The sequence below is a fragment of the Falco punctatus genome (assembly GCF_963210335.1).
Source record: "Falco punctatus genome assembly, chromosome: 8".
Taxonomy (NCBI): Eukaryota; Metazoa; Chordata; class Aves; order Falconiformes; family Falconidae; genus Falco; species Falco punctatus.
The window spans coordinates 27,340,343-27,364,401 of NC_137588.1; the positions used below are offsets into that span (position 1 = coordinate 27,340,343).

At 40.8% G+C, this 24,059-nt stretch overlaps 1 protein-coding gene across 2 annotated transcripts in view; it reads left to right on the top strand.

Annotated features, from left to right (window-relative positions):
* The first annotated feature begins 178 nt into the window (after nucleotides 1-178).
* CYP27C1 (cytochrome P450 family 27 subfamily C member 1) overlaps nucleotides 179-24,059 on the top strand; it is a 33,012-nt gene continuing 9,131 nt past the window's right edge. For both annotated transcript variants that reach the window (XM_080398728.1, XM_080398729.1), the window contains exons 1-5: nucleotides 179-9,343; nucleotides 13,948-14,138; nucleotides 15,734-15,933; nucleotides 18,518-18,727; nucleotides 20,465-20,628. In XM_080398728.1, coding sequence (XP_080254854.1) covers nucleotides 8,984-9,343; nucleotides 13,948-14,138; nucleotides 15,734-15,933; nucleotides 18,518-18,727; nucleotides 20,465-20,628 — 1,125 coding nt within the window. In that variant the 5' untranslated portion in view covers nucleotides 179-8,983. The remainder of the gene's footprint in view (nucleotides 9,344-13,947; nucleotides 14,139-15,733; nucleotides 15,934-18,517; nucleotides 18,728-20,464; nucleotides 20,629-24,059) is intronic.

Consider the following 24,059-nt stretch of genomic DNA (forward strand, 5'->3'; position numbering starts at 1 on the left):
TATTTATTAACGATGCAATAAAACCATCATAACTGCTAAACAGCGCAGCGTCACTACAGAAGTTACTATTGAATCAATATCGTTTTGATTTACCATAGGTTGAGTTGGAAGCAGAGGTGTGAAGGAAAGGTTCCTTGAGTTCGGGGAGGGGGGGGAGGTTCTTAATGAAGACTGCAGTGTATTTCTAGAAAATTTGAGGAAAGGTGGTGGTGGCTTATGGCAGAAGAATGCTTTTTAAATAACATCTTCATAATATTGTAATGGTTATGGTACTTGGTATTGTATTGTGAGTCCTTTTTTTGCTGAGAGTTTGTAGATCTTTAGGAACAGCCTATGAAATAACATTGATCTTGGTCTGTTGGTTCAAAATAGATTAATATGAATCTTTAATGTACTGAAAGGAGTATGTATTGTAGAGCTATCCTGATTTTATGACTAATATGCTTCAGAAAAATACTGATTCTGTTTCTTATTAGCATAAATTCAGAAGCAACAATACAGAAATATTGGAAGCATATTCAGAACACACGGTGCGTGTTTTCAGTCTCTGTATCAGAATCGGTAATTTTGAAAGTGGAACTGCTCTGGTTCGGTTTAAACTTTGTTTAGACTGAGAGACCTACCCCATAATGCATGGTTCCTCTTGTTCTGAGTCTTCTGCCTCACAGACTAGGACCAGCCATGGCAGTGCTTGAGTGGCTTATGTTGAAGAGAATAATGTGCAATATTCCGGTGCTGATTTCCTCTCCACAGTTTGTAAAGCATTATTTACTTCTAACAGTAGTTCAGACCAGCTCTTGTGTTAACAGTTAGTAGAAAAATTATAACTTAGTATAATGGGAGGGGTCTGCGATAGTGGAATAGTTAAGTCACCCAGTGTCCCTCTCCATAATTCTCTCTAACATACTTTATGAATTGCTTTGGGACTATTCTGTAGTCTTGATAAGCTTGAAAAAACCCCAAACCCCTCAACAAAAAACTCCACTAAATCTGGGAATGGCTTAATAGTAATACTGGTGTTTGTAACTGTGGCGCTAGTAATAGCTGGATTTAGGACAGCACTCAGTTCTTATGTAGTAAACCTTGGCTATGATGACTAATCTTATTCTTCTAGGAGGTCTGTGTGGGACGCAGTACTTTCAGCATCGAGTAAAGCATAATAATTCTACGAGGTAAGAATGACTCCATGCTTCAGTAATGGTGTGTTGGTATTCAAACTAGATGTAATTACTTGGATATGATTACTGCAGTAATTAAAATGAAGTGCTATTACTCCAGCCTGTAGCTGTGAGTGGCACACTGGTATGCATTTACTCTGTACAGAACAGTTGCTGCTGTGCATGGTAGCATCTGTACTGGAATATGGTCAGTCAGATTGCTTTCCAGATGGGTCAATCGCTGGGAAACGCTGCTGGTTCCTCAGGCCTTTGTTGTACTGGCCCCTCGCTGCTCCCGCAGTCCAGCAGTGCTCCTCACCCAGTGGTCGCAACGGACTGCTCTGGAATTAGTCTACAAATCCTAGCCCTCTGGGAGACTAAATTGCCTTCTTCAGTCACAAAACATAGCACTGTATTTTGTCAGGCAGGTGTCTTTATTTGAAGCAGTATCGTAGGCTGCAACAGTAATGCTTCACCGTGACCAGACAGTGCGTGGTGGGCTCTTGCTGCCCTGCAGCTGGAATCCAGAGAACGGGACCCAGCTCTTGGAGTGCGGTCAGGTCCTCGTGCACTTTATCAGACGTTCTTGTCAGACAATGCTTCTCTTGCACAAACGGATAATGAGGTTCCTTGCTAAGCAGACTGGAAACAACAGGGCTGAAAGCTCCATGTTTGCCTTGAAAGTGGTGCACATGAAGAAAATCTTGCTTTCTGCCATTGCACCGCTGCATACAAACCTTTCCGAGATGCTGCCTTTATCCCTGCGGGAATAAGCTTGCACAACACTGCATGTTTCCTAGCAGCAGCAAGGTGCAGTACAGTTCATGGATCCAGACGTCTTGCAAGTGAACGGGGATAGCTAAATGATTACCCAGAAAGGTTTTGTTTGCCATAGGGCTTTTGCTAAACTGGTGGCAAAATAAGAGGTTAGTGTGGCAGAACCATGTTTCAGACCATGAGCGATAGCAGAGATGGATGAACTTTGGGGTAAGTGCATTATTTCTTGGAAGTCTGTGGACAGGAGGTGCCATTTTCTTGGACATAATTCAGGTTTCCTCAGTGAAATAAAAGCTTTTACTCTGCTCCGTGGCCACCTCCTTGATTAAGCTGAATTCCATACTGAGGAAGCTTAATCTTGAGGAACTGTCATTTTTTAAAAGTTCTGTGTGTTTCTACTAGGCTACAAGACTGAAAGTTGAGGATTTTTGCTCTTCCTCCTCATGGCAAACCAGCAAGTGTCTGTGAAGGGATTAATGCTTGAAGGATACTGTTGTTACTCATTAAGATGGTCTTCTAGACTAGAAAGGCACAGTGACATTGGGGTGGCAATTCCAGCAGCATTACAGCTCAGCAAAGCATTAAACTACCCCCAGTTTCTATTTCTCTGGTTCCTTATGCCCTCCTGATGGTTATAATTTCTAGTAGTGCCTTTTTTCTAGTGTCTTTAAAAACTTGGGACTTCAAGGCAAGTGGTTCTTGGAATAACTTAATGTGGCACACAGTAAGAGGCGTTGGATAAGGATCTAAATCTACTACAGAAATTCTACAAGTAGAGCTGAATTCTTTCTTTGTTGCAGTTGGTTCATGGGGGTTTTGTTAAGCATTGAACGGTAAATGAGGCACAGTGCTATCAACACCTGGGAGTGGCTAGCTTGCTCTGATTTAAGTATCTTCTTTTTGTACAATATTTGATTAGGATTTCAATTGTTGTCATATAGTAGATGAAATCAAAGGCAGAGAAGCAGTTTTCATTTTTCTTTTAAACCAAAGCAGCTTCAATAGCAAATTACCTGTAAGTTCTGTTCTCACCTCATAACCTGTTAGTTTCAAATTTGTCCCCTTTTCAGCAAGAAGCATGGGAATTTAGAAAGCATTGAAAATTCCAAAGGAGTAACTTCACAACTTGAAAAGATCTTTCAGAAGATGGATTTGAGGGAAGTCAGAAAAGGCAAAAATTACCACTAACACTATGACTTTTTCAGTGAAGAGATGTTTCAAACAACGCTGAGAAATTTTGCTTACCCTTCTGACATTTCAGCACTTATTTTTCAGCTTTTCTTCCTTGCAAATGTTCTGGAGAGCCTATCTGTACAGTCTTAGCGGAAGGTAATTACTTGGGCAAAGTTAAATGCCTCCAATCAAATCTCTTTTACTTCCATAAATTATAGTTGTAGGTGCAATAGCTATTTAAATACATAAACATACGGTATAATAATTGTTATACTGTATATCATAAAATAATGTTCAAATAATTACAAGCCAGATATTAACAAGACTGTTAAACAGTGAGAATAACTCTAAGAAAACAGAGGTCCTGGTAAGATGATATTGTAGTCACTGACTCTGAATACCGATGTTGTTAGGACAGAAAGAAAGCCTCAAGTGAACTTTGTCAGAGTTCATGCAAAGAGGAGGGCAAGTTTAAATTGGATTTAGAAATAACTAAGTGAAGGTAACAAAGTACAATTAATATGACCCCACTAGGGGGTCTAGACTGAGAGAACAGTATGACTGTGGATTTGGAGACATCCAAAAATAATACATAATCTAAATTATTGATACTCAGGTTTAGTTTATACTGTGATCCTGTTACATACCAAAAGTTAACTAAAATTTAAGCACTTTGGCTGTGAAGGGGCATGTGCACCAACTTGTTTGAAATAACAAAAGTCCAGACTGACTCGTTACATAAAACAATTTTTCAAACTCAGCAGACCGACAAGGTAGGAGAAACGTCATTGTTTAAATTTAAAGATCTGGGAGTGTGCTTTCGAGTCAGTGTTAAGACATCCAACAAATTATGGAATTTTGTAGAAGAAAATATTTATCTTCCAAGTCACCTAAATGTGTTTTGATTGGCTAGTGCTGGTGGCATAACTTCTCCCTTCTTTACAGTTTGGTTGTTTTATGTGGGTTGGAAGGAGGCTTTATATCACGGCTACTACACTCGTCATTATTCCTTGGAATTCTGTGGCAATGCTACTGGACTTCTATTGCCTGAAACAATTCTGTGATTATATTTGGGAGGAAAATGGGATCCTCCACCAGTTTGTTACACCCTAAACCTTTCACAATGTAAACCCCTCTGCTGTGCTTTCAAATGCTTTTTGGTTTCTTTCCTTGGCTCTTGCTTTCTCTTTTTCAAGTCTACTCTGTGAAACTGTTATTTCAGCTTCATCTATCTCTTGTAGCATAAATTTTGGGGTTTACTCATGTTGTTGATTATTTAATGTGCTGCAGTTTGCAAGTTTGACCTCCGACTCAGATTCTGCAACAGTAAGGATGCTACGTGTGTCAGTAAAGCAGCAACCTTAGTGGCATATACATCCATTAATGAGTAACTTGAAAGTCAAACAGAGCCACGCAATTACGATCTGGCACAGCAAAGAGAAGCAAATAATTTAATTACACTTCCATACTGCGGTAGCCCACATGTATTCATTCATGTTCATAAATACTCTCTTCCTGTATTTGGCTATTTAACCACCATGTAATTTAGCTATTGTTGTCTGGGGTATTCTTTTTCTATAGTTTACCTAGAAAAACAAACTTGTATCTACACTGATGGGTTACTATAGTATTATTGATAATTATTGTATGGTAATGCTGTAGTAGTGTACCTGAGCTTGCATCTGTTAGTGGTTCTCCATTTCTACTCCATCTAACAAACCTTCTAGAAATACCTGTTACAAATATTTTTGAACCGTTAAAAGAGGGTTACTTGATAATCTGTTTTGTGACCCTTCTGTCATCTGTTACTCACGACAAACTACAGCATGCCAGCCTTTTAAGCCCACTGGTCCTCGGTCCTACTACTGGTCCACCACCTGCACTACATAAAAATTGTATTTCTGTGGCTGTCAATCCACTCATATCTCCTTTTGTACAAGGAAGCCTGTCTTTATACAGATTTGCAGAACAGCATCCTTGTTCCCCTTTAAATCCTCCTGCTGTTATATCCAAGAAATTAGGCAGTTTTCATCATTAACGCATTGCTACATTGTGCTTTCTTCGTTTATTTCTCTCTGTTAAACTCAGCTGTTGCCTCTAACCTACTCTGGAAGTTCTTCAGAATGGGGCGGTTTTAGTGTTGTTTGTAAAACACTGATGGCACTTTCTAATAAAAATACAAGATAGTAGGTAGTAATGGAGGTGTCTCACAGGCGCTCCCTGACTATGACTCCTTTCTCAAATGGCACATACATTCCACCTTTTCTTTAAAACCAGACAGATGTTAAGCATAAAATCTCATTCAAAGTTAATTATGTACTTTCGAGTTTTTCCTGCTATTTTTGTTTGGGCTTTTTTTTTGCATGAATAAATATTTGTGTGTGAATAATAGAAGAAACAGTCTTAGACTTTCCATTGCTGAGTGGTATCTTAACAACAACAACAAAGTCTATCCAGACAGCAGAGAGAGCATCAAAATCCTCCAAAGACTGCACAATGGATAGCTAGAATTTTCCCCTGTAATTGGCTTTACTGTGATTGTGTAAGATGCACATACGAACTTGATAACTGGTAATCATAGAATGTTTGATTAATATTGAAGATTTGCTGAGGGTAGCCAGTAATGAGATCTGATCGTCTGCAGCAGTTTTACATGCCACACCAGGTGAGCAAGTAAATAGAGAATATGTAAATGTATACAGGTAGCCATTACATTGGAGGATACATTAGTGAGCCAGGTAACTATTTAAAGAACAGCTTGGCAAGGCAGAAATTGTGTCATGAATAATCCTCCAGAGACGCTATAGATGTAAAGGAGCATAGCTGCCTTGGCTGCAATTAAAGGAAAGACAGCTCTGCTTTATAATATTAAAATCCTAACACAGCACTGTCTCTGTCCTGTATTGCTGCCTTGCACATTGTACGCAAGTTCTGTGGGTTTAGTGTCTCCCGAAGTGAATGGCACATGGATGATTAGTGCTGCCTTCAGCTCCCTGTTTTACTGAAATTGCGTATTCTGTGAGTGTTTACCTGTTTATTTTAAATGGGATCTGTGTTTCAGACCACTTTAGTGCAAACAAACGAACAAAAAAAAAATAATGTAACAATAAGCAAATAACCTAGAAGACTGTGAAAGTGGGGTTATACAACTCAATTCCTATGATGGGACTACTACTGCCTCCAGAAATGCCTCAGAGGGAAGACAGGTACTGTTCTGGCAATGTACTTGCAAGGCAAAATTTGTGAAACTCTTTTTCAAGTACCTTGGCTAGAAACACCCTCTCCTACAATGATTTTCATGGAAAAGAGGTAACGGTTGTAAAAGAGTGAATGTCCAAATATGGAGTTAACTGCAAAAATGTACAACCAGAGAAAGCTACTACCAGTTGCAAAACTGTAGCCTTTACAGCATAATGTATCTGAGTTTATCTCACTAGCATATTCATAGAAGCAGACATACGTACTTTACACTATCTTAATGGTGTATGACTTTAAAATAATAAAAAAACCCTACCGTACTGATGGCTGTATGAACAGCAGTCTTTAGGAAGGGTGCATATATTCCCTCCATTGACCTAGAAATTACAAAATGAGTATTATTTTAAAGCTGGAGAATTACTGCATAAATCTGAAAAAAGACTAATTTTCAAAGTATTAGTACTGAGATCACGATTATTTTTTTTTAAAATCCTGATAAACCTTTAATATATATAGCTAAGGGATGATACTGGTGCTCATTACAAAGTGAATCCCTGTTCTTTCCTTCTATTTGTTGACTTATAATCTAGGGACATCTGTTGTTCTATACCTTTAAATTTTTGTGGTTATTTTTTGTGGAATATGACAAACGTAATTTAGACAGTGTGGACAATTTAGACATTTGGATTGTTCTTTGCATATTCTAGGACTTGTGTCCATCTTTCCTGTTAAATAAATGAATGTTCTGTTTCTAAATCCTCCTGCAGACATCTCATAGTGCATCTGCTTGCTCTTGTTGATGATATTCCTTGTTGTTCTTGTCCTCCGCTGTCCCTAACAGAGACACGGAACTAGTCTTTCATTTACTTACAATGATAAACTTGTTCTGAATATCACACTCGCCAGCTTGTTTTCATATTTTTCCCAGTAAGTATTTAGTTTATAGGTAACTGTCTCTCTCAAAGTATTTTTAGATAAATATTAAAGAAATAATGCAGCTACACCATGTAGAAATGGAGGAGGAGGAGGGAAACTCCAGAGGTAACCTAAACAGTGATATGCCCAGATGTGCCTGACAGATGTTTCTCAAACCTGTTCTTACAAAATTCAGTGATAGCATAACCTCCTGAGACACTTTGGCTATCCGAAATATCTGAGATATCCCAAAAATATGTGAAATAGCAAGGCTACCTGAAAATGTAACCAAGAAATCTGTAGCTGGAAAGCTCATTATTTTCTGACTTCTCTCTATGACATGCATTTTTTTTTTAACAACACATGCACACATCTCTAGGCTGTTGTCAGGATCCTGGTAGTTCTCTTTCATAGGTGAAATAATTCTCCTGACCTGCTCCTTATTTCATTAAAAAAAAAAAAAGACAACTTCTAATTTTTTCTGTGGCTGATCTCTGGACCCTTTCAAGTATGATGAAGCCCATTTTAAAGACATTATTTTAGCGTAAGCCAATATGTATTTAACAGATTATAAGACTATTTACCATCTGCCTTTGATTCCTGTAATATTTACTGCTGTATCTACAAATACTGATGCATCTGTCTCACTGCAGAGGTAGATTTATTTCAGTGGAGTTATCAGTGGTAAAATTAAGCATGTACACAAATCTTAATTGGATTGCAGCCTCAAAAACATAAATGTAGAAAAATGAACAGAGGAAAAACAGAGACAAATAACTTTGAAGCTCACTAGACTGACTTTTCAAGCAGTTTATTCATAACTAAGTTCTGGAAATATGGATCTTCTTTGAGACTTTCCACCGTCCTCAAGTTTCACCTCAGCTTCTGATTCAGTTACAACTAAGGTGGTCTCTTCAACATTTCTGAAACTGATCAACATTTTAAAGATTATCGCTAACACCTTCAAAATTACACAGAAATGCATATGAAGACAGCACAAATGCTTTTGAAACTGCAAAACGAACAGATGTACAGGTTGGAGCTCAAGTTTTCTGTGTGTGACCATAGTTCTACGCAGCCAAATGGAGGGAAAGCTGTGATGTAACACTATGCAGTTGCAGGGCACTGGTTATTTTCTACAAAAGTTGACAGAAGCTGCTTATGGAGTATATCCTGTCCAAAAGATAAAACATTCTGCAATACGAATGACATCCCTGGATACTGTAATTTACAGGAACTGTGTTTGTGAGGTTACGATGTAAAACCATTGCAGTTTGTATGTGGAAGCAGAAATGTTTTCTGTATATGTTACAGGATGATGACCGGTACCAAGAGAACTTCTGGCAGAAAATAGGGTATTTTCTAACATATGGGAATTTTTTAACACCACAGGAAAAAAACAGCCCCAAACTCACCTTTTTTAATGAAGGAGAAAGATGGGGTAATCCTTCTGTGAGCTTTTTGCCAAACCATTGGGGGAAAGAGGGAAAATCTAAACTTTGGCCGCATGCTTAATGGGTGAATTTATCTGATTTGAATTATACAAAATAATAGGTTCGTTCTATTCAAGTCTCATCCCAGACCCACCCCCCTTTTCCAGCCCTAGGGGAGGGAGCGTTAAATAATGGTCTGTGTAAACTGATGCTCATGCAGTTAAGTTTGGAGAAGTGCTGCTTGTACAAGTTAAAGCAGGCAGCGAAGGAAGAGCAACCAAGCAACAAGCAGCTGCAGGAGCAAAGTGGACCCTTCTGAAATTGAGCGACATGTCTTTCTTCACGAGAGTTTTGACGATGAAGGGCAAGCAGACGCTTGAATCTGAGAGAACTTACTTTTACCACGCGGTTTTTGCCAGCAGGTTTCACCAGCTGCCCAAACTTTGCAGCAGCCCGTCCCTGGAGGTGCGGAACAACCCGCCCGCGGCGGCGGGGAACAAAGGCGAGGCGGCGGTGGCAGCGCCGGGGCGCGCCGGGGAGCTGCGGGGGCCGGCCCGGGAGCTGCGGGAGCCCGCACCGCACCGGCTTGGCAGGGTCAAGAGCCTGCAAGAAATGCCCGGACCCAACACCCTCTACAATCTCTACGAGTTCTTCTGGAAGGACGGCTTCGGCCGCATCCATGAGATCCAGGTACAGCTTACCGGGGTGATTTCATGCTCGGTTCCCGTCGGGGTTACCCCAGCCTTTCCCTTTCTCCCCCCACAAAGCGCTGCTCGCCCACCGGGCTGCCCGCACCGCAGCCAGTCACCGCCCGGCCGCTGGGAAGGAGCCGCGGCTGGGGGTCCCCCCCTCGCCCCCCGCAGCCCTCGGGGGTGTTAGCGGGTCGGTCTCGGCGAGGAGCCCGGGGCGCGCCGGCCCCTCGGCTCCCCCCTTCTCATCTTGAGGCGGGTTCTGAACTCGTAGGTAGGTGCCTTGCCCGGGGGGAGGGGCGGGAGCCCCGTCTTTCCCCGCCGGGGTGTTTCACACACTGGCGGAGGGGCTCGTGTTCGGCGGGCGGCGCTGGGCAGCGTGGGCTTGCGGCGGAGCGCGGCACCCGGCTGGCGGCGAGGCGAGGCCGTGCCGGCACCCCGGGCCGCCCCGGGCCGCCCCGCCTCAGCCGCCTGCCGTGCGGGGGGCTGCCGCCGCTCTCCTCCCGTCGGCTCAGCCCGGCGCTGCTCCGCCGCGGCCAGAGACCATTTTGTCTCTCCAGCCCTCGCTCCTACCCTGGCCTCCCCTTACATAAATACGCTTCGCCTATATAGGTCCCCTGAGGGGGCGGTAGTCGCGCCTGGCCCCGCTGCCGTCAGCGCTGGCCGGCCCCCTCCCTTCGGCAGGAGCGGGCGGTTTGAAAGCTCCCGGGGGGCGCGGGGGGCGGGCAGCCCCCCCCTGGCGGCCCCACCGGCCGGCGGCGGCGCGGGGGAGGGGAGGCGGGAAGCGGGGCCTGATGGCGGCGGGAGGCTGATGGCGGGGTGGGCGGCGGGAGGGCGGCTGCTGTCACCTGCCCGGCGTGCGGCAGCTCGGGGGTGCGGGGCGGTGGAATTAACCGGGACGCGGGCGGGGGTGCGAGCCGCCCTCTGTGGCCGGAGACCCGGCCGGGCTGGGCCAGCGCGCCTCCTCGCTCCGCACGGTGGGTCCTGCGCGCTGGCTCGGGCAGCTGCCGCACCCAGAGGCTGCCTCTATCCAAAGGTGACTTTTTTGTTCCGTACCTTGGCCAGACATGTGGGTTTCATCCCTAAAGACTCACAGCGCATCTCCCGCGGCCTTTCCCCACGTAGCCCGCGGCACCCTGACGCGAGCGCTGGCGCCCGAGGGAGCGGAGCCGTCCGTGGGTTTCGCCCTTCGGCGGCTGCGGGTCCGTAACGCTTCCCAGCGCAGCGCGGACCTCCGGCCGTACCTCCCATGTGGCGTGCGCTGGTCCGCTCCTCTCAGTGGCCTTTCCCAGAACGCTAGGAAGGGGTTCACAGACAGCCCCATGAGGTTCGCTGCCTGAAAAATCACTGAAATTAAAAAAAAAAAAATATTGAAAGAAAGGAAAGCAAAAACAGAAAAAGGAAACCAGGGAGAACAGGGCAAAACTGTAAATGGTTTGAAGATCAAAACTACTCAGAAGGTAGGATTTACAAAGGGCCTAAAACCACCAGAAAGAAGCAGGAAACTGGGGGGAAAAAATCATGTAATTTGCTTGGTTTTGTCTGGCTTTGTTGTATTTACCATTAGGATTTCTAAAAAGAAACTTGGGCTCCTCAGTGTATGCTTGGTTTGATGCCAGCCAAACTAGATTGCTAACAATGAATTGCTCAACTTAATTGCTTGTTAACCAAGACACAAGCAGATGAAACTTCACGATAGCTAAAGCTTTATGTTGCATTGTATTTCTTTTTTTTCCTTCTACCTCTGTGGTGCTGTACGAAATTCGAGAGGCACTCACCATAGCCTGGTAACACTAAAAACCCAATACTACCATTGAATTCCAGTTCCTTCACTGTCAAAACAGTGAAAATTATTCAAAATATTGAAACGAGTATAAGGCCAAACAGTATATGCTTTTCACTACTACTAGCTGATATGGATATTTTCTTCTTTAATGAATGTTATTCATGGAAAGGAAAGCGGGAGGAAGGATAAGGAGGAGTTGTAATATAATACTAGTTTTTATTCTGTTCAGAGTCTCAAAAGTCACTTTACAAGTCATGGATGCCCTGTCTGCATACATGCTGGATGCAAATAGGCATTAACTGGACTAATAACAGTCTGCTAAATTTAGCAATACAGTGAACATCAGGAATGAATTAATCTGAAACCCTTTGGTAACCAGCACAGCTACTTAAACGATATCCTTCGGCGCACACAAATATTTGTACGCTATATGCAGAAGGGGTAGGGAAGCTGAGCGCTTTTTCACAAAGGAGGTTCTGTTCTCAGTAACATGATTCCAGTTAGTCCTGGCCAAAGCAGTAATGCCTACAGCAATTATGACAAAAGGAAAGTATTTTTAATTTGGTGCGGTTAGATCTCTTTTGTCTCATCACTGCTATGCAAGTATGAAGAAAAGAAAGGTGAGGGGGGAGGGCTTGGATGCTGGCAGTTTGAATTTATGATGTGTGAAAGAATGTCTGGTGTGAGAGTGGTATGTGAGACACTGAAGTGTGATATTTTTAAGGTTTGAATTACAAGGGAAAGAAAACCTATGTTGTGATAGAAAATATGGAAGAGAAATGCCGAGCATTTCTTTTAACATGAAGTTGGTACACTGAACATCATTCTGCTGAAAGCAAGAGATGGCCAAATACCTTGTCCATGTCTGTTTCTGGTTTAAAACTAATGTTTCATTTATTTTATTGGATGGCTTGACACTTGATTTAGTTTCTCTTGAAGTTTATCCTCCCATGTAAACCTCACTCACCATCAGTGGGAAAAACAAGCTGCTCCATAAATAGCAAAATGTGTTGAACCTGTTTTTGTGTGACTGGTGACGTGTATCCCACCCTCTTCACTGCCTTTTCTTTCCAGCACTTATCTCCCAACTCATACTTTCCTTTAAAGACTTGTGCTCTCAGTTCTCTCCGAGTTCAGCTTCAATATCCCTGAACTATCTCCAAGTCAAGAGATACTTTGGGGTTTGGGAGTGCTTGTTCATATGTTGGTCTGCATGTGGTGTTTGGTTAGCAGCAGACCAAGCAGAAACAGCCGAGTTCCTACTGTAGCATTTCCCATGTCGGGGTGACTAATATGTGTGTCTCATTTGAATCCAGATGCTGATTTTTTAAAACATTAACAATATAGTTGCAGGAGACCTTTAACTCTCTGTTGAACTTGACTGAAATTGACCATTGTGTTCCAAAAGTAGTTGAGAGGAGACTGATGGAGACCACAACCGCACAACTCCTGTTTTATTTGGAAACTAGGCAAAAAGAGTTACTCCTTTTATAAGCACTTGGTACCATATGCTGAGTGACTCATGTGTCTTAAACTTATTGTTGGCAATTAAACAATTCATCTCTGTAACCAAGACTGATTAAAGAAAGGTTTCTCATAAGTTAATCTTGGGTCAACCCTAGACTTTCACTAGTGTAGTCATATCAAACATCTTTGATTTGTAATCAGCATAACTCTGCCAACAGATGTCTTTGGATTAGATGCAGATAAAGCGTCAAAGTTAAAACTTTGGTCAGTTTAACTTGTCTTGCTACTTTAACCTGAAATAAGGGTTTTAAAATTTAAAACTTTCTCAAGTCCAAAGTTGTAATAATATCACTTTAACAATTCTTTTGCATTTTTTTGGTGGTTTTTTTTCCCCACTAAAATGATGATGTAACTCTCCTCCAAGTGAATTCATGGGAGTCGAGTGTTTCATTTCATGACCATGTCAGAATTAAATAATTAAATTTGTTTGAAATCGTCAGTGAGATTTCATGGGACAGTGATAGTGCAGCTTTACTGGAAAACTCCTGGTCGTTCTGTTGTGTGGGTTTTTGTTTTGTTTTGGGTTTTTGTGGGTTTTTGTTTTGTTTTGTTTTGTTTTTTTTTCTTTTAAATATGTCATTTAATGTTTCCTAGTCCTCTTAATTGCTTGTTGCTTGCCTCCAGCTTGAATCATACAACTTGTGGATCAGCCACTAAATAAACCTCACTGCAGGAATAAGACCTGAACTTTTCCTTCCTTTTGCAGAATTAACATATGTCATCCTAAAGTTCACTGCTGATGAAGCTGTACCAAAATACAGTTTTCTGCTAGGCTGCTATGCTATCACTGTCCTCGGTTATGTGTGAGAAACTTAAAAGTAGTTTTTTGTAAAGAATAAAATGGTAGAGTAAGTCTTTATTTACAAAAGACATTAAAAGTAAATTATTATATCTTTGTGTTATTGTGTTAGTTTCACCTATTTACCTCCATGATTTTAATTTTTTCACACATTATTTCTAACCTGTTTGATCTGAAGGGATGTGTTTTTAAGTGCCCAAATCCTTTCATCTTCTCAGTATTTGGTTTCACTCACGCTTAGTGCCTTGGAGCTTTGGATCTTTTCAGTCAGAGGTCCTGAACAGTGTGACCTCTCTGTTTTCCTTGTGAATATTTCACAGTAATGCTTAGATGCTTTCTCCTGACATTTCAAACCATTCCTTGACTGGAAGGCTGGGGATCAAGTTCTAGACGTGATAGATTGATTTGCTGTATGAGGAATTGTTGGTTTCCTTTTGTGATATTTTTCCTTAGTAATGCTTTACTTTGTTTCTTTTTGTTGGTGACACTGTAGCAAAAACACACTCAGGAATATGGAAAGATCTTCAAGTCTCACTTTGGTCCCCAGTTTGTTGTATCCATTGCAGATCGAGATATGGTTGCTCAAGTCCTCCGAGCAGAAGGTAGAGCACCACAAAGAGCTAACATGGAATCCTGGCAGGAGTACAGAGACTTACGAGGGAGAGCCACCGGACTTATTTCTGCGTAAGTGTTATTACTCCTTCATTTCCTTTGTTTTCTTGTAAAAGTTTAGTGATTTGCTGAAGGACTGCACAGGTCATCTGGGAATCCAGGCTTTTCTGTGTGTGGAAATTTGTGTGTGTAGTGGGGGGAAGAGAATAGGAATTTATGGTGAATTGTCTCTTCTGCTGTAAATTTTCAAAGGGGTGGTAAGGATGCATAGTTTGAATGTGGAGTAAGCCACCTTGCATAAAACCACTCTTGGGGAATATGTATCGACTACAGTTGTCTGAGCTGACTCACTTACCTGGAAGCAGCATTACAGAAAAGGGCTTACTAACTCTGGCACAGCACTGCACAGATGTAGTTTTATTGCTTCAGAGCTAGACTGTTGCATCCAGCTGGCAGCGTGCTCTGCGGACTTTGTTGGCTCAGGTTGACTTTAGCTTTATTGTTCACCAAAGTGCCCTTTCAGTAGATTAATGCAGAGAAGTCACTGTATGGTACCCTCACACTGTAGTGCATCCCCATGCAGATATTTTTGTATGTGGCTGATTCTAGAACAGTTTTCTGTCTTCATAGCTTGCATAAACTGGCAGTGCATGTGGGTGTGGTTAATTGCCACTGGGAACTACTCACAGTCCCCATGACACAGGATGTTTATTTACACGGAAATTTCCTGAGTCACGGACCGCCTGTTTCTTTCGCGGTGGCAAAAGGCATTATGTATTGCACTGCAGACTCAATTCTTAAGCTGCAGATCAGAGTCAAACTAACAGTTCCTTGATACTTTGTGAAATGAGATCTTAAATCAAGAGAGAGTCAGAAAATGTTTGTTAAAGAGATTAAATTCTGTTGCTGGCCACTAAGTTTTTGTACCTTGCAGCAGCATTGCTCCAGGTGAAAAAAATTAATGGGAATTACTTGGCAATTTAGTAAGAATGCATAAAAGAGAATTGCCTGTCCTCACAAGGAATTGAAAGATATCCCTGAAACCACTGTTCCCAAATACTCTGCTCATATGAAGCTACATATTCAGATTTTTAGTCTTTAGTTCAAAGCTTTCAGTACATAGCTCAGCCAAATTGTCTTCTCTATAGCTAGGTCTGCTATCCTATTACTTTGTAGGTTTAGAATTAAGGTAACTGAAAATGATGGATCAGTAATGGAACTTTTGCTACTAGCTGTAATTGTTGATTTGCCAAATCTCAGTGTGATACCTTTCTTTGGTAGTTAAGCGCCAATTCAAGGTAAAAGCAATTTTGCAGACTCTCCATTCAAATATTTATGTAAAGTGACTTTAATGAGAAAATTTTGCTAATTTCTTCTGTTAGCTACTACTAAACCACTAATACTGAGACACTTGTCAGATTCAGAACACTGAGTGGACAAGTTCTGTCACTGCAACCAGAGATCAACTTACACATGTACATAAGTGTTGCAACACTGAAATTTAATGAGGATGTGCACTAAATACAGAATAAAATATCATAATTTTCATTTCACCACTTGCTTTTGTTTGACATGAAGAACTGTAAACAGTTTCATTGCAGAGCTCTTACCCAGCTGATGATTATTAAAGAAGATTGTGTTTAGACATCATTAATAATTTCTTCTAGGGAGGGAGAGCAATGGCTAAAAATGAGAAGTGTACTGAGGCAAAAAATTTTGAAACCCAAAGATGTGGCTGTTTACTCTGAAGGAGTCAATGAAGTTATCAAAGACTTAATTAAAAGAATCCACACCCTCAGAAGTCAAGAGGACGATGGGGAAACAGTGACCAATGTTAACAACCTCTTCTTCAAGTATTCAATGGAAGGTAAGCCCAGGCTGTATAACATCTGTAAAGAAAATGGATGTAAAGCAGTTGCTTATGGTTAGGCACTTTTGTCATATGACTAGTGCCTCACTGTGATTAATCTGAAAAGGGAAGCTTGGTATTGTGCACCCAGGTGTCTTCCTACTTAGTACAGTAGGTATCAGTAGAATCCCTTTGTAGAGTCCAAAGAGGTGATACCTTGTACTAAGAGACAATTCCTGTAGAAATGCTGGTATATAGGTAAAATGTACAATCAAGGCCCTGAGCAGTTTCGGTACTCCTTACTTCTGTATTAATTTCTCAAGAATAAGAGTGTTGACAGTATAGATGGTAAGACACGTTAATTTACCAACATACTGGCCAAATTCCAGTTGGGGAATCGCTATATGATGTACCTAAATTTTGTTCATAGCTGGATGTGGGAAAACTGCTTTCCCCTGCTTACACATGCCAAGTGTGGTATTGTTGTGCTTGCCTTAAAATCATCTGCCACTGGCCTACCACTAACGGTGGAACGCTAACTGGAACTGCAGCCTGAGCTAGTATGGCATTTCCTGTGTTCTTGCAGAGAGTGAATGGTGATTCATGTTTCATGCATTCCTCTGACTGACTGCATACAACCTGATCTTATATGCAGTGCCCTTTAAAAACATTTGTACTCATTGCTGACAGGCAGCTGAATAATTTGAGATTTGCAAGAACTTCCAAATCGCTAATCTATGAAGATGCTGTATCGCACTGCTGGCTGCCACTCAGGTTTGGTAAACTAACCTGAGTCTGTCCTACATTAATAGTGTCTAAAAATGGCATTAAACTAAGAGTTACCAATTTTATGGAATTTTACACCCTGAGCTTACAGATTCACTCTAACTGATGGGTTAGTTTAAATTCTTCACATTCTTTTAGCTTTTCATTTATAACTTGTGCCTGGTACACACTTATTTCCTATTTGAATTGCAGTTTTAATTAACTTACACTGTCAACTGTTCAGGGAACCAATGTGCAAGCTTTTTTTAAAGGACCATGTAAAGAGCAAAAGAACACATAAGAACTAGCAGTTGCTGAAAGAGGCACAAGAGAATTAAAAGGCATAGAGAAATATCTTCCCAGGGAGGAAAATAGGGAAGGAAGAGGGAGCTGAAAATAGCCAGGTTTGAAAATTATTTTGTCAGTCAAGAAGAAATACAAAGCAAAAACAGGGAAAAAGAAAAGTTTCTTAAATCACAGACACATACCACACACATATATATGCACACACACTAGAGAATTTATGGAGAGTTTGATGGAAGGCAAGATCAAGGTTAATTGTCATTAGCTATGGTACCTGCTTTTCATAGGAAAACCAGAGAGAAAAAGAGACTAGAGTGTTAATAGACCAGTTACTCTAATTATCTAGTTAACAGTTATTCTACCATTTCCTGGAAAGATGTGGGCAAACTATTAACTAATGAATTTTAAAGCACAAAATTAAATGGCTTTGAGAAATTACCTAAATGCCTTTTCAAATTGCCTAATTGCCCCATGCCCCACTGGATTTTAGAAAAACCATTAAATAAGATTATTTTGATAATAGGACTGCTTTTTATACTGTAACATGTGGTATTTTCATAAATAACTCGGGTAATATGATCTAGATATTTCAAATTGGGAGGCAAAATTGCTAGAAACTGGTGTTCAGGAAGTAATTAAAAAATAGTTTGCTGTCAAACTGAAAGAACATTTTGGCTAACTCCAGTAGGGCAGTTTCTGGCTGAGTTCTGCCTAGTATTTAATAATTTGATTATGTTTATAAAAACTGAGCTGAGAAATTGCAGGAACACTAATGGACAGGTAAGAATTAACTTGATAAGTGGAAGAAATGGTCCAGAGTTGAGAAGAATACAAATTTTATAAAATACTTTATATGTACTTTATATATATACACTTTGTATATAAGTACTGTTCTTTGGCGGGGGAAATGGTATTTCTAGTAGGGATCACTACAACACTGTGGAAAAACACGTAAGGAATTACAGCAAGTCAGGAATGAGAGAGGAGTCAATATTGTTATTGTAACAGTGTCACACACTTGCTAGTTTTCAGGGCCGCATGGAGTACATTGTGTGCAGTAAAATCACTGTCTAGAGTGCAAGCTCTTTATCCATTTGTGCATACTCATTATTCATTTACTACCAACTTATGACGAAGAAGAGCAGAGCTACTGCTAGAAGCTCCTGCGCTTCTATCAGAAATGTCTTTGGTCTTGCACGTCCCTGTGTGTTCAGAGGCCAGCGCTGCAGGCGCAGGGTTTGCGGTGCAATGCAAAACACAGTGAGTAAGCGGGAGGGCTGCTCTGCTTGTGATGGAATTCCCAGCTGACTTCTCAGGTTGGGTGTTACTGACATAGTAACCATTGTCTCGCTACAATGGTTAGCTGGGATTTTTTTACTGTGTTTTAAATTTTTATTTTACCTGTTCCCAACTGCAGTCACAATAACTAAAGGTTTTTGGAAGGTAGTTCCATTATGTTAGTATTCTAATACCTTGAAGTATTAATATGTATATATGGAAATGTATAGCAAATTCTCTGATTTCATATGTGCAGGTGTGGCAACTATTCTGTATGAATGCCGGTTGGGCTGTCTGGAAAACAACGTCCCACAGCAGACTGTTGAATACATTGAGGCTCTGGAGTTGATGTTTAGTATGTTTAAGACCACTATGTATGCAGGTGCTATTCCCAAATGGCTTCGTCCGCTTATTCCAAAACCCTGGAGAGAGTTCTGCAGATCCTGGGATGGACTCTTCAAATTTAGTAAGATTTAGTAGCAGAAAAGTTCAGCTGTATTTCTGCAGATTCTCTGTGTGTTTGAGCAGGACTTGCTGTATTTCTCTTCTAAAACTATAAGAAGACATTGTAGCAGAAGTAAGTTTCATATTAAATGCAGACTTGGCCAAGGGAACAGTTTAAAAAAATACTCTATTGAAAAAGAATTTTACCAGTACACTTTGAACATTCCCCTGTTTTATACTGCTGTTTCTTTATTTGCCTTCATCTGTTTCAGCACCCAGCCCTCACTCCAGGTCCAAGTTCTTTGCCAAGGCTTTATCTTAAGCCACTCAGGTTTTAATGAGGGTACTTTTGTTGACTTCAGCAAGTTTTCAGTCAGGCACTCTGACAAATAATCAGCACTAAAACTGACTAGAAAGTTAAAAAAATTAGACACCAGCAATTAATTAAACTCTTTGTGAAGTTCATATATATACATACAAGTTGACACAGAACTACACTGCAGTACTACAATATGTTTTTTTGTAAATAAAGCATTCCAAGCTACTTTTGAATCAGCTTTCATGTAAGTAAGAAGAAGGAATTGTCTTTGCAAGATATTTTTTTTTAATATCCTGGATATCCTGAACCCTCTTACCTTCCCTAATGTTAGAAAGCCTCATGCATTTTTAAATGTATTTTATTAGCACTATTTGTCTAGGTAGGTCTGTGTACAACTTCTTGAGGGTAGGTTCTTTAGTTTCTTAACTTTAATTTGCCTAATATGCTTAATTTTAAATGTGTATTGATCTCTATCTACAGTAGGCACTAGGGAATCCATTTAATGCTGATGCAGGTGTGTTTTCTGTGAAACACATACCTATTTACACTGCCACTTTTAAATTCTTTCCTATGATAAAATACTCTTGTTCCCTTTTCTGCATTAAAACCAACTAAAAAAAGAGGTCATCTTTACTCTAAAAGCAGCTGAGAAACTGTTCTTAAGGAATTTTGTTCCATTTGAAATTTCTTGTCATGCTGTTTCTTTGTTTAATTCCTTTGCGAAAAAGGAATTAAATGGTGAAAATCACTGTGTGTGATGTGTCTATTTGTGTAGGCTTCATAAAGGAACGTGTTGATTCTCGTTCATTTGTTTTAAAGCTCATTCTATAAGGCATTAACTTTCTGAGGGGTTTTCTTCTTTTTAAAGCCCTTGTTTCACCGAAGATGCCCTTTGTTTTGGAAATGGGACTGTGGGTAAAATTGCTCAAAATTTCATTTGCTGAAGTTTTTAAATTTTTATTATTCCTTGATGCTCCTCATCTTTGTCTTCAGTGTAATTCAGTTCTGTGGCTTCGACCTTCTAGTTGCTGCTAAAATCTTGTAGCAGCCGCTGTGCACTGAGTTGCAGCATGCTCTGCAGAGTTCACTACTTCTTGCAGAGTCACCCAAAACCAAGCCAGGTGGGCGTAAAAACTTGACCTTGTGCTTCCTTTGCTCCCTGTTAAACTGCAGTCTCGTGCCCTTTCTTTGTGCTCAGCGTTCTCGTTCTGTGAGTTACGAAGGTTCCTGTCAGCTCAGTCTTTACTTACCATGAGTACCCAAGAACATCCACTACCACTCTATTATCTTTTCCTTGAAAAAATAGATTCAAATTCAGTTTATTCTTTTTATGTTTTTTTTTTTGGCTATGCAGTGTAGCATAAGGAAAAAATGTCAGTACTGAGTGGAACCAGCAAAAAATTAAAAATGGAGGCTTAACAATTTTTTTTAATCCCAAAGGTCGAATCCATGTTGACAACAAATTGAAGGCTATTCAGTCCCAGCTGGATCAAGGAGAAGAAGTGAATGGTGGGCTACTTACATACCTCCTAGTGAGTAAGGAACTTAATTTGGAAGAGATCTATGCCAATATGACTGAAATGCTTCTGGCAGGAGTGGACACAGTAAGCTTGTTATAATTTTTCTTGTGCACAGTTGTTCTCATAAACCAGTACCATTTGCAGCTATCTTCAGAAGGGTTATGTTGTTTACACAGATGTAATTTCTGACACATTTAAGCCATGACATCTTTAAAGCAATAGAAAATACTTACAGCACTGTGTAACCTCTCTACTGGAATGAAGTCAGTGTTCTGTACTAGCTGTGGTTTACAGGAACCCAGTGTTTGGGAGTTGGTTTCAGTTTACTAAACAGATAAAATAGCAATTGTCTTTACATTCAGCTTGAGTTTCATACATTTTCTTTTACCAGTTTGAATATCAGGTTGGTATTTGTGCTTCTTTAGGTAGACCACAAAAGAAAAGGCTGTTGAAAGTTAGCGTGAAAAAAATTGATTAATAAACTCATGTAGAATTTGGTAAAGGATTTTGATGTATGGCTAATCACGTCAACTGGGACACACATTATGGATCAGATACCTGGTTTCTGCTGAGGTCCATTAGAAAGGGGATGTTAGGCCTGCACTGATGTGGGTAAGGCTACTAGTGTATGTACTAACACCTACTAAGGTTCACTCTACCCAGGCTTGTGCTGGCAGCACGCAGCCAGTGTGAGGCAAAGAGCTGTGGTAACGGGGCTCAGTATTAGTGAGGCTAGCGTATGCGGTGTGTTAACACCTGGTGAAGTGTTTTAAGGGGCCATCTTTCCCAATTCTTCTGATTTATCATCTAGAGTATTTGAAGAAACATTAAGGTCATGTATGTATCTTTACCTCCTCTTATTCCTATCATATGAAACCAGCATTCCTTAGTATTGACTGCGGCATGACAATAAGCAAAGATAAAAATCAGCTATTTTATGTACAACGTATATGGAGTTATTTAGAATATCAGTGCACACTACTATCGTGAATGATTGTAACTGAACAATTTTTTAAAAGAAAGCTATATGAATTTGCTAAAGAAAGTGCTATTTATGATTGTTTAATAGTCTTGCAGTAGAAAGGATTAAAATAAGTAAAAAAGTAAAGCAGCTTTAAAGTAAAAAAACCTCTCTGGATAAGTGACTTCAGATTTTTTTGATTTAAGAATGTTTGTAAGGTTTCTAAAGAAAACAAAAAAAAACCCCAACAGTAACACTTTTGAATTCCATAATAAAGAGCATATGTAAAGCCCATTTATGTGCTGAAGGTTATTCCATTGGTTAAATATCCCAAGGGTTTATGAGTTTGGAGAGCTTTTTGATGTTTGGTTCTTAAGTAAAGCACAGTTATTTATCCCATTCATTTTCTAGTCTTTCAGACCATTAATTTTCCATTTTTAGTGTGTGACAGTTTTCATTAAACTAAAAGGACAATGTTTCGAGTTCCTGCCAACAAAAGTTTCTCTTTCCATTTGACTCAGCTAGCTTTCTCAGCTGGCAACAATCTTTTTGTGAGAGGATGGCACCTCTGATTTCCTCATTTCCGAGTACAAGACAGAAACTGAGGGAATCTTTTTTTCCCCTGCTGCTCTCTCTTCAGATCTCATTTTATCATAGACACTGAAAGAGGTTTAGAGGTTTATAAAAGTTTTCAACAAAATTGTAAGGCAATTTTTTACTGTCCCTGGAACAGTGCTAATTTTTAAGAGGTTATGAAGGAGCTGGGGACCTGGGAAGAAACAATGTTTATGTCAAAAGTTCTGTATACAGCCGCCACAATTGCCAGCTGCTCTGAGCTCTGAGAGTAATGGAACAGGATTGCATTTTAGCAAGGGATAGCCACTCCATATCACAAGAATGAAAAAAGAAAGGTTCTAGTATGATACTTAACAGCATTTTACCCCAATTTGAAGACAAGACATAAAAGGTGACCATCATGATGAATTTGCATTCTAACTTGATCTTAAATGAAAGCCCCAAATAAGACATTTCCAGAAGTTGGGCTTTTTACCCATACGTTGTTTATACCCTTAAGCTTTATTGTTCTAATGAGTGAGAAGCTGAAAAGAAAACTGTTTGCTGCATAGAGAGTGAGACTGGTTGTCTGTCTTCATTATACAAGTTGAAAAAAAAAATTAAAAATAAATCAAGAAAATTAAGTTAAAGGTTAGAATTTTTCTCTCTTAAATGCTGCAAAATGGTGGAGGAGATTCTCCTGGACACTATGCTAAGGCACACAGAAAATAAGGAGGTGATTGGTGACAGCCAACATGGCTTCACCAAGAGAAAATCGTGCCTGAAAAATTTGGTGGCCTTCTATGATGGGGTTACAGCGTTGGTGGATTAGGAAAGGGAAACTGATGTCATCTACCTGGACTTGTGCAAAGCATTTGACACCACCCTGCACAACATCCTTGTCTCTAAACTGGAGACACGTGGATTTGATGGATGGACTACCTGGTGGATAAGGAATTGGCCGATAGTCTCCCTCAGAGAGTTGTGGTCAACAGCTCGATGTCCAAGTGGAGACCAGTGATGAGTCGCCATTCCTCAGGGGTCAGTATTGGGACCGGTGCTCTTCAGCATCTTTGTTGGTGACATGGACAGTGGGATTGAGTGCACCCTCAGCAAGTTTGCTGATGACACCAAGCTGGATGGTGCAGTTGACACGTTGGGGGGAAGGGATGCCATCTAGAGAGACCTTGACAGGCTTGAGGGGTGGGCCTGTGTGAACCTCATGAAGATCAACAAGGCCAAGTGCAAGATCCTGCACATGGGTCATGGCAATCCCAAGCACAAATACAGGCTGGGCAGAGAATGGATTGAGAGCAGCCCTGGGGAGAAGGACTTGGGGGTGTTGGTGGACAAGGAGCTGAACATGAGCTGGCAATGTGAGCCTGCAGCCCAGAAAGCCAACCAAATCCTGGGTTGCAACAGAAGAATTGTGGCCAGCAGGTTGAGGGAGGTGATTCTCCCCCTCTTCTCTGCTCCTGTGAGACCCCACCTGGAGTACTGCTTTCAGCTTGGGGCCCTCCAGCATAAGAAGGACATGGACCTGCTTGAGCGAGTCCAGAGGAGGACCGAAGGTGATCAGAGGGCTCCTCTCCTATGAAGACAGGCTGAGAGAGTTGGGGTTGTTCAGCCTGGAGAACAGAAGGCTCGGGGGACATTTTTCATGGTAAACTTTTTGTCTTCAGCGATGGTTGTGAGGGAAATGGACTAAAGGCCATTTGCTTGACCTTAACATCTTGGGTGCAGCTGACAGTAGAAGCAAAATGTCCTGAGTCTGTCTAGTATTTGAATAGGATCGTCCCTGATACCCAGCCAGCTTAAACATAGGGGCTCATGGTGAAACGAGTGATAAATACTGGGTCACAAAAACTTAGGATTGAAATACTCTGTTTAGTTCCATGTTAGTACAGACGGAGTGAGTTCATTCTCTCAGAGTGTGTCCTAAACCACAAATGTGCATTGAAGTGCAATTTTTCCAGTTAAGGTGAAAGAGGATTATATT